A 15,700-nucleotide genomic window follows, 5' to 3' on the forward strand; every position below is an offset into this window, starting at 1 on the left:
GTACGAAAGGACAGATGGAATACCAAAAGCTTTATTTTGAAAATGGTGCTTATTATTTATAAATACTACATCAGAAAACACATGCAAGTATTAAAAGTACAAAAAGGGGCTTTTAAAGAACTATTTTTTTTTCTTTATTTTTAGCACAAGAGTGGCAAAGAGGTTGCTATTGCCGGGAACCGCTCTGATATGAAAACATCTGAATGTACGTTTTTACGACAGTCGTTACAGTAACTCGTCCCTTTCCCCACCAAGCAGTGTGCAAATCAAGTTTTCCAGGTTGTGGGATGAGCGTGACTGATTCAATCTATTCACACAAGACTTAAAATCGAGAGCAGGGGTTGTGCATTAAGCTCAATGCGTATTTACTGTATGTTGAAAATTCAGCATAACAGCATGTTTAACTACTGTGGATTCACATGTAGTGTTTCTGTCGAACTGAAAGGGGAACATCCCATTCAGTTACCCGGATGCTTCCCACAAAGTGGATGTTCCAGCAACATTTAAATCCAGTATAGTAGGGGATGCCAGGCAAACTTTTTTCCCTTTTTAGTTAAAAACGGAATGAGAAGGGAATCTGAAAAATAATGATGTAATTAAGGTTCCCCATAGATTCCTAAATGTATTCAACAAAATCAGACTTGATCTGTGAGTAAAGCTGTGGAAGAAAATGCATCTGTCAAGAGTATGGGGTTGAAAAGAAGTGGAAGGAATTGTCTGAAAAGCTTAAAAAAAAGTCAAAGAACATCTACTGAAATGATGCCACTGACAATTGTTAATACTGCCACACCAGTTTGTGGAAAAAAATACCAGTATTTTTTTTTTTTTTTTTTGTAACTAAAATTCAAGACAGACTTGGATTTTCTACCAGCATACAGTCAGAAAACAGTTCTGAACAGGACGTTTAGTCTGAAAATGTCTTTAGCGAGAGGCCGCAGCTCCGAGCCAAAGAGACGAGTTCAGTCTTAACCTTGAAGGAGGCTTTTCTGTGTGTTAATACCGATCTGCTGTTCCTCTCCGTTCTGCGACGGGGATCCTGCGGATACACATTGAAAAGAGACAACGTGCAAAGAGTAAGCAAGTAAAATTTTATTTGTATAGCACCTTTCTAGATAAAAAGATCACAAAGAGCCCACATTTATGATAGATTTTTGATAGATACTGACAAAGAAAGAACATCCATGACCTCTTTCCTGTCCTTATTTCTCATCTTGTGATAAACTGAAAGCTCTTTTATAGAGCCCCAGTGCTAAAATAATAAAAAAAATTTGTAAATGTGATGGCCCCTTTAATGCAGATCATTCAAAGGCAGGCTAATGTGTTCCAATTCATTCTGCTTACCCCAGCCATTGGTGGACACGTCACGGTTGCAGATCTCATTGGCCAGCCTCTCAAAGTACTCAGGCAGGTCAGCGTACTCGTCTCCATAGGAGATGACCTTGATGCCCTTGTCAAGCATGTTGTCGCGCAGCTTCTTGAACTCTCCCACATCCTCTCGCCGCACGAGCATGAAGTGCTCGAGGTCCGACTTGTGTTTAACCGCCTCCAAGAACAGAGCCTGGAAGGTTGTGTCGTCTACTGTGCGGCCGCAGCCCAGAAAGACAAAGGATTTGGTCTCGTACAACTTCTGAATCTCACGCTGCAAAAAACACCCAGTGATAAAGCTGTATTATTTCATTCACAGGAGAACCTTTCAAATAAACTAGTGCACGTCCAGAGGAAAATTGTAAATCATTAAGATGTACACATATAAATGTTTACATCTTAAGCCAAAAAGGGGGCAGAAAGCAGTGAACGTTAGTGCCTACCATAACCTCAGTGTTCCTCAATACATTCTGATAGCCAGCAGGGTGCAGTACGATACCACTGGGGTTGGTGTAAACACCGTGGATATGCAGAACACTTAACCTCCGTTTCTCCTGAGCCCACTCCAGCACCTAGACACACAAGCACACACGAGTGCACACTTAACAGTCCATTGCACAAAATCCTGTTCTGGCTGGGAATGGAGCGCAATCACTGAGCAGCAGTGAGAGGATATTCGCCCTGATGGAGATGAGGCATAAATACCAGGACTGAGAGGCAAAGTAACGGGTCTCTCAGAAATCTCTGCTCACTCTGGCAAACTTGTGTTCTCTTTAAGAAACCACTCAGCTAAGTTTAAATGTGCTGGGACATAAATGATGGGCAGCTGAGAATTTGCAGAAAACTTATTTGGTACTTAAAAGAAACGTTTTGTACTAGAAAAACATGTGCTTCCTCTTCAGCCCACTTTAAAGCCAAAAATCAAATATTGTTCAATGATTAAAAATGGAAGTTAAACTTTCCTCCACCTGCCTGACAGAAAGGGCTCTTTCAGGTCAAAAGCCTCGTTTATTTTTTCTCCTAAACCGGCCAACGGGGAACTTCAGTGGAAGCCGGTGTCATAAATGTAACCAGAGCACAAGACAGTGCTCGGGGCAAAGTTTAAGCAAGATTTCAATTTGTCATTTATTTTGTCTGAATTTTAGGGAGTCATACCTACAAACCTTCCAAAGTGCTCGTGGTATCACATGATGTTGGGGACCTTTGCCCTCATTTGAGAAAAAAAAAAAAAAGACAAAAAACCCCCAAACAGCTGACGGCATCTATTGCAGCAAGAAAGATCAATCAATCACATTTCAAGTAATATTTACCTTCTTCTCATCTGTCAGGTCCAAAGACTCCAGCTTGGTGCCCTGATGGGCTGCATAAATTTCCAGCAGGTTGTCGAAGTTGGTAGTGAGAACGAGTGCGCCGCTCTCCATTAACTGCAGCACTGACCGCAGTAAGTGTTTCCCTGCGTGCTCCATCTTACACTCCAAATCATCAAACACTTCGTACAGGCAGTCCTTGAAGAACGTGGACCTTACATTACCTGTTCTCTGTTTAAAAAGAAAGAAAAAGGAAAAGCACGTTGTTATTAGTGGATAGTTTTTTGCCCAGTTGGGGCTTTTACTTCAAGATGTAGTAGGTTTGGAGACCTGTGTCTAGTTGCAACTGCTAAATGAGCATTTTAGACCAAACTTGAGCGCACCTTACTAATGCAGCCATGTGATTCAGGCATAACAAAGGATTTAAACTTGTCGTTAAAATGCCTCTCCTTGGCACAGCCCTTCACGATAATTTAAGTGAAACTTAGGTGGCGCCGAAGAATGAGATAGCTGGAAAAAACTGTCTAAGGCACATTCACTTACTTCTTCTAGTAACTAATAGACTTCGCTTAAGTCTATTTAGAGATTACAGACTATGACTTAAACCTCATCCTCACCTGGTGAAGCTTTTAGTTTAAAAAAAAAAAAAAAAAAAAAGGTGGAGGTGGGGGAACTGGGCTGCTAAGAATAGCTAAAAGACAATTCAGAAATGCACTGACCACTGTGATCCTAGGACAAGGAAATACTCCGCGGACTCTCACAGATTACAGCTCTAATGGGCTAAACAGCAGGAGTCCTTTCCACAGGAAGAAACTCATTATCCACATCCAGCGTCTACAGCACCCATCCTGACCGCCGTGTCCTTGGCCTGTCTCTGGTCAGGACTTACGTAATAACCAACTAAAGCACTCGAGACCAACTCTGTCTTGTAATTCTAATCCTAATTTTTTATAATGCACTTAGCAGCTTTACAAACAAAAACACTCACACTTTAATTTTTCAGGAGCACAGTAAGAGAGAGTTCAGTGGAAAAAAATTTTTTTACAAAATACTATGATTTGTTTTAAGTAGTCATTGCAATACAAATTGAAGATTAAACATCTCAGATTATGGTCTAAACAACTATCAAAATTACACGTCTTCCCTGAATTGAGCCAAACCTTTGGTCAGCACACTTGTAATTAGCCTCTTCACTGCCAAGGGTTTCAGGCCTAGACAGTCTCTTTAGGTTTTAACTTTGGATTACCCCCATTACAGACCGCAGCCACCCTACGAATACACAAATCCATGAAAGTGGGTTAAACTGTCTCTGTCTTATGTTATTGGAGGTCTCTGACACTATTACACAGCTGCTGAGTTCTGTCTAAAGCACTGTACAGCAGTTGCTCTGTTAGCCCAGAGCAGAGTAAAACTACAGTGTACATCTACCTAGCTCTAGTGCTAGCATGTGTGCTTCTCTTCACCAAGAGAAGTATTTGCACATAGGTTTTTGTGAATTAAATGCCTATAGGCATTTAACACTCATACAGACTATACATTACTGTGTGCTTGCACTAGACTTTAACTCTGCTTGAATGTGAAATCTGGGCTGTGGGAGTGGGGGACTGCTGGTTCACATTATTCTATGCTTGTTTTTTTTCCTCAGCATGTTAGACCCGGCTGTGTCTGTGGCCAACGGGAGTGGGCTGGTGTCTGCACGACTGTGGATTGAAATAAACACGATGGATAAAGCCATAAAAGCGCTGTTTGTTCCCTTTGTTACAACAGGCTGAGGGCTGAAACAAAGCGTGTTTTATCAATGTCAAAGGTGCGATGAAACATGACTAACACAGGAGGCAAACGGTATTAAGTCTTCCATCTGCCAGCCCAGCTCCAGAGCAGACTGGTTCAATAGTAAGAGAACTGAGTCACATGTAAATCTATCAATCTAGCAAACTAATGAGTCCAGCGAGCCGTGGTTTGGTTAAAAAAATAAATAAACTAAACATTGTTTTCTCACCTGCAGCCTCACACAGCCTGTGGGAAAAAATGATAGCAATGCGCTGCATTTAGACACATGGCACAGTAACCGTCTTCAAAAACACACAAGAGGGCTCAGGATCTGACTGTAAATGTTTTGTGTTCTTCTACACATAGTACACGCTGGCGGTTACACACAAATGTCAGGTTTATACGGTTGAATAATTTAGAATAATGTGACTCTACTTTGGATAAATCCTGAGCTCCAGCTGAGTCTCAGTCCTCCTCAAACAGATGAATTCACCTTTATCTTCAGCCTCCTCTCCTTTATCTTAACTGCCACACCCTTTTCAGAGATAAACACATATAGAACATGCACTTAGACTGTGTCATTTTTGTCAGGACATCACTGCATTCTGGCAGTACCACACCTCTTCTGTGCAGTGTGTCACTGAGCCTGTGAAAGCTCGTAAGGTTACTGTTATGATTAGGTGGTCAGGTAAAGGGAATTCCTGACAGCTTGGGTAACCTTGATTGGCTCATCATAACATTTCAGGTGTTATTAACCTATGATATTTACCTTTGATGTTTTACATATCTCAAAATATTATGCTTTCATCAGTCATCACTGTAAAGGGTAAATGGACTGATTCTTTTCTACTCAAAGCAATTTTGAAAGGAAAATACTTCCCACTCAACAGGTCAGGGAAGATCTTGTCACATTTTTTTTAATTTGTAGCCTTGCTAGCAAAATATTTTTTTACAAGGGCGACCGGTCTGGGCTGCTGGAAGTTCAGTTTAACATTCAGGCTCTTACTAAGAAGCAGTTGCATTATGTGCAGAATGTGGTTTGACATTGAGCTGTTAAACTAAGAAAGACTTTCAATGAAGAAAGTGTGGTTTGCTCCAAAACATAAATGGTGTGTGGAGTGTGACAGATGTGCAAGACACCCATGTTATACTGGAGATACTGCAGCAGCATTTCTGAATCTTATTTATATGCTTTTATCTTTATCCTACTCTCTTTTTGTATATAACATATATAATGTTTGTATTTAGAAATGATTGTAAGCTGTGGGGTTTTTTCCCTTTTAAACAGCATATTAGCTTGTTGCAGATACATTTGTATCCTTTACTCTCTACCTTCCCGTCACCTGTGAGATTTCCTTTATTCTAACGTGGCATATACCCCTCTAGTATTAATCCAGAAGTTTCATATATCAAGTCAAACTTCTGCTTTCATTTCTGCATTCTGACACAGAAGTTATTGCTAACATTAAAAACGGGAACAAATCAAAAGTCAAAATAAAAAAAACATGGATGCACTTCCAAACTGGCACTACTTAACTAAACATTTTAAAAGTCAAAACTGTTCCAATATAAAGCACCTGGAGGCAGTGAACATAGCTTGTTCTATTACATATGCAAATAATTTCAAAATGACTGAATAAATGTTTGCCTGTATTGACTTTTGTGGGGTTTTTAAAAAACAACAACAATCCACATTAAACCTTATGTTATAGGCTATAGAGGTTTTAACCTCTTATGATCTCTTATGTCAAGCCACAGAAGCTGAAACAAAATGTCTCCAGCTGGGGAAAGCACACTAAGCTGCCAGTCTGTCTAACATGTGTTAGTGTGCATGCAACAGGGAGGTGTAGGAAAGAAAGCCGAAGAGGAAAGGCTCAAGCAGGCTTACCGGGGAAAGTTTCTGAATGAGGTCATGGGCCACATGCACCAAATTCTTGTCTTCCTGCATGTGCTTCTGGAACCGCCGATTTTCCTCTTCCTCCAGTAGGTCAAAGTCATTGGCTGCATCGAGCAAGGCCTGGATGAGGCCCTTCCAGGAGCGGAGAGCAGGGACCTGAGGGGCCACTGCAGAGCTTACCCCCGTACCAATCACCAGGACAAGCTCGGGGGCTCGCTTAGTCTTCAGACTGGGCAGCAGTTTCCTTTGGGGTAGGCAGAGATTGAGTGACGATGGTTCCCAAGATGGTACTTCCCAAATCCTTCCGACAGCATGAAGGTTAAACAAACTATTTTCAAGCCCACTAACATGCAGTCGGACACTAAACCATACCTTTTATGTAGGGCCCGCAAAAATTAGGAACTCAAAAAAAAGAAAAGAAAAGATTTTAATCAGCCCTGTTGATGAATTAGTTATAGTCATAGCGTGCAGCTGGCTCTAAAGCAGCATCTGAGCTTACCTGGGCTTTTTAGCATTGGAGTCTGCATCCTGAGAATCCACTGCAGGCCGCTTCTCAGTTTTCACTGCTACAACAGAGGCCATTCAGCTCCTGTAATGAAAACATGATCAATTAAGAGCCTCTGTGCAGTATGTTTAGGGAGTGACTAGTTAACCAAGCAAAACACAACAAAACAAGTCTGGACCCTAAATGGGAGTGGTGTGTGAAGCTTTCTGAAGAATCTAATTACACTGAATCCTACCAGAGCAGTAGAAAATACCTGTCAAAAAAGGGGGGAGGTATGTCAATCAATGTAGCCTGCCTTTGTTCTTGTTCCGCATGTCCCTGTTCTGCTCTGCAAACAGTAAATTACTTATTCATTTCCTCCTGCAAGCACACCTTACCTCAAACCTTCAGTAAAGCTACTGTACCTGGAAAGTAGGAGTATGACATAAGCTAGTCATTAACTAGATAACAAGAACATGTAACTTGTTCTCTTTTTATAACTCCAGCTTTAATTCAAAGCTCCACCGGTTCAATATCAAACCATGAGTAATTAGTAGTAATTACTAATTAACCTATGGCAGTTCGTCATGACAACATTAATTTCTGAAGACACAACTTCGGTGACATTACATACAATCGATTACGTGTTACGGCGTCATTTAACAGCTAATGCTACGGTACATTGTTCAGTATTGATAGCTTACTCACCTTGGTACCGGTATGGTAATGCCCACTGTTTACTTCGGTTAAAGTGGAAATCCTCTTAATGCGAACCAGGCGAAAGTTAGTCCTTTGTAAAGTGAAATAGCTCGGAAACTGATCTGAATTCGAAGCTTTTAGGTTTTCAGTGGTGTTTAAGCCAACCCGGTAAAGTTACAGTATAGACAGTGTCTTTTACTAAACAACCTAAAAATGTAACGAACTGGCGACGTCAGTTAGCTACAGTTAAAACGTTAACTTCCCTGATGTTCTGAGCCGAGTTACCTTCTAGGTGTTTTTAAAATCCTGATTTAGCCTCCTGTTTACTTGTCATGATGATTGTAGAGCATTTAAATCCGCTATCCGATATAAACCAGTCCTTCTAGATAAAACTTATGTCACTTATTCTTCGGAGCAGCGCAAACAGCACAAACGTTACCGGCTCACACCGCTTTTCTACACATTGTCACTCTCTTAACTTCAGCGGTACCGTTGAAGTCGCCGCCTGCTGAGAAGTGCACCGGGTCATATGATGCCTTCATGTGCTGAGCGAATGGCTCCGCAGTCTTTATTGATGCGAGGCACACAGATCAACTCACGCATCGTTGTAGCTATCGGCTAAACGTGTCGAAAAAAGCACCCAGTCTACAGAGGTGTTGAGTTTTTTCTTTTTTTTAAAATGCAAGATAGGTGAGGCTCTACTTTGTTTCAAACCAAAGATTAGGGCAATTTCATTTTTTAAATATACTATGCTTTGATAGTTATATCGACACGGTAATGTACAAATAGATTTCTGACCTCCACGGCAGCCCAGGTATAGTAACAAGTTTTATTTAAGGAAAAAAAACCAACAAATGGACCTGCTTTAAAATTCAAACCCACAAAGGGGAGATTTACAAAGAGCATTTGAAAGCAGCAGATTTTCTGAGCTTTTCTTCCCGTGTTACGTCCAGCTAGGCAAGACGTCTCTGTACTCTATACAGATGTTATAGAGAATCTCGAGTTAATACTAAGAAATAATTTCTATTGATTTATTTATTTGTGCAGATTTTACCTTTTAGGGACAATAAAGCATGTGAATTCGTCTTTCTACTGACGTCATATATACGTGGAAATAGATGTGTAATGTCCCGAGATGAATCAGTTTGTGTTCAAAGTCTTGTGATTAAACATCACCAAAATAAATAATGACGCTATCAGGTGCAACTTTACTTTTTATTACTTTTTTGTCAATTAAATTTCTTTATTAATTTTTATGAAATTATTCTCAGTTATAAAGACTGCGGTGGTCTTCAAAACTGACGCTAAATTCTACATTTACATTGTTTTATAACGTATGCTAAACAACACGTCAGCACAGACTTTAACAATACCACTACTGCACTGCCATCTCCCGGTTGAAATACTAACTGCACCTAGAGAAGAATTTGGGGCAAAAGTCACCTGTTACGATAAGCACGATTCGAATCTTTAGCGTTTTTAAACTGGTTTGTGTTGATGTTGCGAAAATACAAAAAGTACAGAGATGTTTATGCGTTGAGTAAAGGCTTTGTTGATGGGTGATGCAGAGATAATGAATGCTTGCTGTCATTACAAACTTCTGTAAACATGCCACCTAAAACATCTAAATCAGTTTTACATAAATAAGTAAATAAATAAAAAACTCACATTACCTCCTTTCTTAAAAATTTATTTCAGAATCAATCCAAATTAACATTTTATGATTAAAATTTCAACACACAATGTGCCAAACAAGACAACAGTACATACAGGAGTGTAATAACTGATGTGTTCACCTGGTGAGTAAATATCTTACGATAATAGTGCAATCCAAACTGTGTACAGGCTTAGCCCATATCACTGCAAACAAGTTAGTATCAAATATTGTTTAGACATATAATCGAATCAGCAGACACGTTTTCAGTCTCTTCATGGCAATGCATTTTGAAGATACAATCAAACGTTATGAAGGCATACCGTTAGTCAGTTATCAACATTCAAAAACAAAATGTTTTCCCCATTCTACAAAGTGATTTCCTAAATTATAAATTATGAACTACATACAGTTCTAAGATGCCTTGTGTCCACATAAAAAGGCTATGTGTTCATGTCAGAACAGGAGAAAAAGGCATACTGGTAGCTAATGCTCTCTCTCACACGAGTGATTTCATTCACTGTTTATTTGCAAAAGTTGTAATCGGCTGTTTAACCGTCAAAAACTGAACCACAAAATTTCCAAACAGGAATAATCCCTTAACCTTCCCTTTTACCCCCCTTTAAAAAAAATGCAGCAGCTATTCTCTGAAAATTCTAAGCACAGACTGTATCGTTGTCTAGGCTGGCAGGTATGGAGCTATGTTTTAAGTGAAACTTAATGCTAAATATCTGTATCACAACAGGGAGGATAACAGTCATAACTGATATATAGTGGATTTGCTATGAATTCATTGCTAGTCTGATGGAGGAAATAATAAGTGATCCAAGAGAGCTCGGCACACTAAAAGGTGATTTATCAGAGTGAATTATGGCTTTAAGTGCACTAGCAGAGATTGGATCCAGGTCACACTAAAATAATCCTGCACAAACCTAGATATTAAGAGTCCATCAGGGTAGCCAGAGTTAAAGGATAAATAATGCATGGTTACTGTATTACACAGATATTCTATATCGAAATAGAGCCATCTCTAAAATTGGTCTTCCCTATCAGAACATTGATAAGTGCAGCCTTGCCCTCCCGGGCATCCCTCTGAGCTTGTCTGACGATATCATTTAACTTTTCTTCATTTTCAGAGCCTATAAGGTAGCCCTTACCACCGTAGCCATCTGCCACGATGTGATAGTCTGCAAAAAGAAGAGAATTTACCTTTTAACATATGCCCAGACATCACTGAGTGTATTCTACAACCAATCACAGCACGAACATGAACATTATAAATCTACCTGTATATGCAAGGCCGCATGCCACGTTGCTGCCGAGCATAGGAACCTGCTCTCTGGATATCTGACTCCAGCACGCATCATTTCCCACCAGAGCTATCACTGGTGTCTGAGGTGTGAAAAGCAGAGCATGCATTATCAAAAGACATCAGCAGAAAAATATGCACACACAAAAAAATGAATGCTTAAATAAGCTGTCGTGTCAGTGGTCCATAGCGGTCATACAGCAAGTATGAAAACATATTATGTAGTGCATCTTTCCATTGTATGACACAAGAACTGAGTCTGTGATGTTTAAGGCCGTACACACCAGTAGCTAACACTTTCATTATTTTCATTTGGTTTTGATCATTAGATCTTTCTCTAGACCACATGTGCACTGATCCTAACTGACTACTGTTAGCTACCTTGCTTCCATAGATTACATACATGTAATCTAAATAGGATTGTGTGTGATTTTACCTTGTGTCTAGTGAATGTGTCAAACTCTGCAATACTGTATCCTAAGGAGCCATCACCATAGACTATCCACACCTGAAACAAACACAACATAGCTTTTGTTTTTAAAACGTCAATGATTTTTTAAACTGATCATCAGATGATCAGGCAAAGCTCCCCAGACATACCTCAGATTCAGGCCGGCACAGTTTAGCCCCCAAAGCAAAACCACCTCCAACTCCCAGAGTCCCAAAGGCTCCTATAGGAAAGGAATGAAGAGCAAGATTAAAACATCATGATTGCAACTAACTCAGAATATAGTTATCATCCAGCCAAAACTTGTGCACTATGGATTTTTGTTTTACTTATAAAGCTCTTGGTTTAAACAACCAAAATATTTCATTGTTTTAATTAAACTATTTGCTTTGTCAGCAGCATCCTACCTGGATCGAGCCAACACAGAGGTCCTCTTGGTTTCATTATGTAAGCGGCACTTCCTACAAAATCTCCTCCATCTGCAACAATGACGCTGTCCTCAGCCATCAGCTCATCCACACAATGGAGGGCTTTCAAGGGATTTAAGTGGTATTCAGTCTTCTCCTCAGCTTTAGCCCTGAAATAAAAAATAAATAAATTTTAAAAAAGCAACATGTTAGCTTTTGTGATGGTTACAGATAGAAGATTTTGCAATGCATACTTTAACACAACCCCACTGCTTACTTGTTTGCAGCTTCTTTGGTCGCATCCCCTGCTTTGAGGCTCTGAGGCCATTCCTCTGGACAGCGATGGCCCTTCAGCCCTTCGGAAAGTCGCACTAAAAATGATCCAGCATCACCTGAAAATACAACATACAGTTTTGGGGTTTTTTTTTGCAGTTGTTGAATTAATGTATTTATTCTTAGGTCCAACTCTAAAGAAAAAAAAAAATCAGGAGTATGCTTATATTTATATGCACCACATGTACAATATTTTATGATTATCTAAAGATTTTTGAATCTTTCCTTCCTTTAAAGCTAGCATGAAATCAGGGGGCAAACATACCCTGAATTGCTATAGTTGGTTTCCAGAACATGTCTGAGTTTTTTAGCAGCTGTGTCTTGTCTCTGTTGACAGCGATGATCTTGCTGCGTCTGCTGAGAGTTCTGCCGTAACTCAGCCGGAAGTCACACACAGTGCCTGTAAACACGGTGCACAAAAGTCAATATTTCTCCAGGGATCGTGGTGAGCCTGCAGCTATACACACTATGTAAAAAACACAGTTTAACCTCTCTCTGTATCGCAACACATACTTCCAGAATAAATTAAATCCAGAAGGAGAAAAAAAGATGCAAAAGAATTACTGAAAAATTAAAAATGCAATCAATAACACTGATCCATCGTGGAACTTTGTTAAATATTTACTCCGACATATTTTGAAACGCAGTTATCCTGCACAATTTTCTTTAGATTATAATATTAATATTAAATAGGTTGGTCTCAAAATGTTATTTCTCTTTTTATCATTATGGAATAAAAAGGAAACAATGTTTGCCTGACCTGCCAGGACTACCACATCGGCTTCCTTCAGAGCATCTCGTCTGTTTTGTCGGATGTGGATGGGGCTGTCTTTACCCAGCAAGCCACGACACATACCCCCGAGAAAGCAGGGGATGCCCAGATCCTCCAAAGCCTTCCTGTTTAAAATAAACAAATAAATGAAATAAATAAAAACATTTTTTAAAAAGGGGGAAACCATTTTGACCAGATGTAACATCCAAGTAAAAATACCAAAATATAATTTCACTGATATTTGAAGACTGAAGAAAAATTTGCTTAAGGCTCACCACAGGAATAGTTTAACACATTTTAACAAACACTTCCAGTATCAACACCAAACAACAAAGAGTGGCAGAAAAATAAAAGGACACGTGACTCATCTTTTACCTGATGTTATCCACTGGTGTTGGGGGTAGTGTTGCTTGGCTACCCAGCACAATAACAGGTTTCTTGGCTCGACTCACCAGCTCTAGGCACTTTTGGATCTGGCATGCATCGAAAAAAATGTTTAAAAATGCTGTCAATCTCCAATGGCCAGAGCATTTACGTATTGACGAACATTTACTACAAGACTTACCTGATTGTCTGTGGCTTGAGGGATGTGAACGGGAAGTGGAGACATATCCCTGGGCTCCCAGGCTCCAGCAAAGAGATTCATGAGGTGGTTATGAAGGTACCTTTGAAGAAAGCAGACCACAAAAATCAAATAATTCAGAACATATGAACACACTTCTGATTAGGGAAGAATAATGAGGAAAGAAATTCCCAAATTATGATATTATAAAAGATGCAAACATTATAAATAACCCAAACAGTAGCATGCAGTGCAAAAACAACATACCATGAGACAATTCTTCCCATCAGGCCTTTGGGAGGGTTCTTAACAACAAACTCCTTAGACACCAGGTGGAAGGGGTAGAGCGTGTCAATGGGGAACTCTATGAAAACAGGACCAGGCGTTCCTGACTGAGCAATGGCCAACGCCTTCTTGACCGTAGGCACAATTTCTCTGACAGTCCTGATGGAGGTGCAGAACTTACACAAAGGCTTGAAGAGAGACATCTGGTCGATATCTTGCAGTGCTCCTCTGCCCTGTTCCGCAAACACAATTGATAAACACTGAAGAATGCTTTTTTTTGCCTGTCGTTTTACTCTGCATGCACATTAATATTGTGGTGGCATTAATAATATCTGAATCCACTCCACCTGGAGTAGCGTGCCAGCAGCTCCTCCAATGAGCAGCAAAGGAGATTCAGCCATCTGAGCATTCTTCACTGCGGTCACTGTGTTAGTGAGGCCTGGGCCAGCCGTCACAGCGGCTACACCAACCGTACCTGAAGCAGAAACAAGCATAACAGCTTGCTGTCAGAGCTATTACTAAGGTGCACCTACATTTATCTCTACCTTGTGTAGTGTACATTTTTGTTCCATTGCTGTGTAGTATTGTTGCTATAAGTTATGTTTTACTTCTGCATTAATTTATTTGAATCCCTCTATTCGTTTTGGTGCAGTAATAATGTGAATTTCTCAACTGGGGGGTAATAGGGGTGTAACAACATCTGAACAGAGACCAAAATTGTGAAAAAAAAACCCATCTTCTGATAGCCATGGGGATCTGATACTGTCCAGGTAATGCAAACTAGGACAGTAAGACACATAATGTTGAAAGACACTTTGTTCATGATCAAACCAAAATCAAGTGATCAGGTCAGGTTTTTAGCAGGTTTTTAAATTATTATTCATGCCACCTTAATAACATCTAAACCAAGCCATTGTTTCAAGGAAGTGTTAACTCCTTTTAGCCTCTAAGAATGCTGTTAGATGCACCTTTGCTTGATAAATCATAATGTCTGCAGGAGGTGGAACGCCTGCTGTTAAGACAAACCCTGACAAGACTTCAACGCCCACGTTTTGTTTAGAATAAGCTGTACGAACACAACGTGTGCGCACATTAAGAATGAGTCGTATCACTGGAGATGCATTTTCACGCAATCTAAACCTGCACCTGAAAGTCTTGCCACAGCATCAGCAGCGAAGACTGCAGTGGCCTCGTGCCTAGTGTCCACAATCCGGATCCCCATCTTCTCGCAAGCCACCAGGATAGGTGAAATATGCCCACCCACAAGAGTGAAAATGTACTTGACCCCATGGGCATGGAGGACCTCTGCCACAATGTCGCCACCGTGCTTGGAGCTCTTTGTGTCAGTCTGGAATAAGTAAAGAGGGACAGAATTAGGTTACTGCAGACAAGATCGTGGCTGTTGTAACCACATAAACAATCGTGCAAACTAAAATAAAACCGCTGTCTAATATAAAGAGCTGACTGTGCTCTGTAGGGCCACCTGTCACACTCCTTTTCATCCCACTGTCGTTTCCTATTATGCAACAACCGCATATTGTTCAGGGCTGCAGTGTTGATGTGGAGCCGCGGGGATCTGATAACCTTTGTGCTGGAAAACCACAAGGCTGGTCAAAGTTTACGTGAATAGAGTCCAGCTTACGCTTCAACACTGACTGCCTGTAGAAGACTTTTTTTTTAAGTGGCCACAGATTATGCAATGACTGAAAACAGAGTGCATAACGAAGGATAGCACAGAAAGCACACAGATTACGGTGTTGACTTTTTTTAAAATACCTACTTTGTGGAACAATTGGTAGAGTATGCCAAGTTTGTAGGCTGCAAACAGTAGCCCACCCAGCACCAGGCTTGTAAAGGATCCGAGAACAATGCCGACGACTCCAAAAGGCTCCATGCTAGAATGCGGAAGCAAATCCCAATTTCTGAAAAGACACTACGGTAAATAAGCTAAACTTATTATATCAAAATCTACGGAGCTACCGGTTCAGCAGCTCACCGGTTCAAGCTAGGCTAATAAACTATGGAGCTTCTTCTACAACTGCTATACACCCATTTCAAAGGCGTACACGTGCAACTACATTCACTCAGAAGTTATAAAATTTTAAGTTACTCCGAGGCTCTGAAGGACATTTGGTCGTCTACAACTTGAAACGACCAGGTACCCTTACTTTACACCTGCGCCGACACAGAAAGAAATGTGACAGTTGATGGTAAAGCCGCCTGTAAAGGATATAGGGTACTTCCGTTTAGTAATTTTCAAAATATATGACTGCTGCTAAAGTTCACAGCATTTATTTATGGGGTATACATGGGGATTTTCTTTTCCAGTTGTTATTATTTTTCTGTAGCCATGAACGCAATAAAAGTTACACGTGTGTCTTCATTAGTTGCTGTGTATTTAATCGTAT

The 15,700-nt window shown here is 40.3% G+C and overlaps 2 protein-coding genes across 6 annotated transcripts; both read right to left on the reverse strand.

Annotated features, from left to right (window-relative positions):
- Window positions 1–15: 15 nt before the first annotated feature.
- Window positions 16–8,052, reverse strand: fam118b (family with sequence similarity 118 member B). 4 transcript variants are annotated; one of them, XM_004543933.4, is made up of 8 exons: window positions 7,532–8,052; window positions 7,098–7,172; window positions 6,839–6,928; window positions 6,331–6,640; window positions 2,676–2,903; window positions 1,809–1,937; window positions 1,342–1,639; window positions 16–1,036 (listed from the first exon to the last, which is right to left on the reverse strand). In XM_004543933.4, exons 3-8 carry the CDS (start codon window positions 6,919–6,921, stop codon window positions 966–968), a joined length of 1,119 nt encoding a protein of 372 aa, XP_004543990.1. In that variant the 5' UTR covers window positions 6,922–6,928; window positions 7,098–7,172; window positions 7,532–8,052; the 3' UTR covers window positions 16–965. The 4 variants fall into 4 exon arrangements, with proteins under 4 accessions (XP_004543990.1, XP_076748470.1, XP_004543989.1 ...); XM_076892355.1 differs by having other exon boundaries at window positions 6,331–6,583; window positions 7,532–8,050; XM_004543932.4 differs by lacking the exon at window positions 7,098–7,172 and having other exon boundaries at window positions 7,532–8,051.
- Window positions 8,053–9,196: 1,144 nt separating this feature from the next.
- Window positions 9,197–15,504, reverse strand: ilvbl (ilvB (bacterial acetolactate synthase)-like). Of its 2 annotated transcripts, none has more exons than XM_076892356.1 (15): window positions 15,289–15,504; window positions 15,073–15,214; window positions 14,439–14,640; window positions 13,640–13,767; window positions 13,275–13,525; window positions 13,011–13,110; window positions 12,821–12,918; window positions 12,434–12,570; window positions 11,939–12,073; window positions 11,618–11,732; window positions 11,341–11,510; window positions 11,086–11,156; window positions 10,922–10,993; window positions 10,463–10,568; window positions 9,197–10,363 (listed from the first exon to the last, which is right to left on the reverse strand). In XM_076892356.1, exons 2-15 carry the CDS (start codon window positions 15,184–15,186, stop codon window positions 10,185–10,187), a joined length of 1,878 nt encoding a protein of 625 aa, XP_076748471.1. In that variant the 5' UTR covers window positions 15,187–15,214; window positions 15,289–15,504; the 3' UTR covers window positions 9,197–10,184. The 2 variants fall into 2 exon arrangements, with proteins under 2 accessions (XP_076748471.1, XP_076748472.1); XM_076892357.1 differs by having other exon boundaries at window positions 15,461–15,478.
- Between the last annotated feature and the right edge of the window lie 196 nt (window positions 15,505–15,700).

The sequence above is a fragment of the Maylandia zebra genome, linkage group LG14 (genome assembly GCF_041146795.1).
Source record: "Maylandia zebra isolate NMK-2024a linkage group LG14, Mzebra_GT3a, whole genome shotgun sequence".
Taxonomy (NCBI): Eukaryota; Metazoa; Chordata; class Actinopteri; order Cichliformes; family Cichlidae; genus Maylandia; species Maylandia zebra.

Bases quoted from the DNA above. Each gene is read 5' to 3' on its own strand.
- fam118b (XM_004543933.4), bottom strand. From the start codon at position 6,921: ATGGCCTCTGTTGTAGCAGTGAAAACTGAGAAGCGGCCTGCAGTGGAT. The intron at 6,641-6,838 runs GTAAGCTCAGAT...TGCTGTCGGAAG, and splicing joins TCCAATGCTAAAAAGCCCAG to GATTTGGGAAGTACCATCTT. The intron at 1,037-1,341 runs GTAAGCAGAATG...GTGTATCCGCAG, and splicing joins CGTGTCCACCAATGGCTGGG to GATCCCCGTCGCAGAACGGA.
- ilvbl (XM_076892356.1), bottom strand. From the start codon at position 15,186: ATGGAGCCTTTTGGAGTCGTCGGCATTGTTCTCGGATCCTTTACAAGC. The intron at 13,768-14,438 runs GTGCAGGTTTAG...TTTCTGCTTCAG, and splicing joins TGCTGTGGCAAGACTTTCAG to GTACGGTTGGTGTAGCCGCT. The intron at 10,364-10,462 runs GTAGATTTATAA...TTCTTTTTGCAG, and splicing joins ATGCGGCCTTGCATATACAG to ACTATCACATCGTGGCAGAT.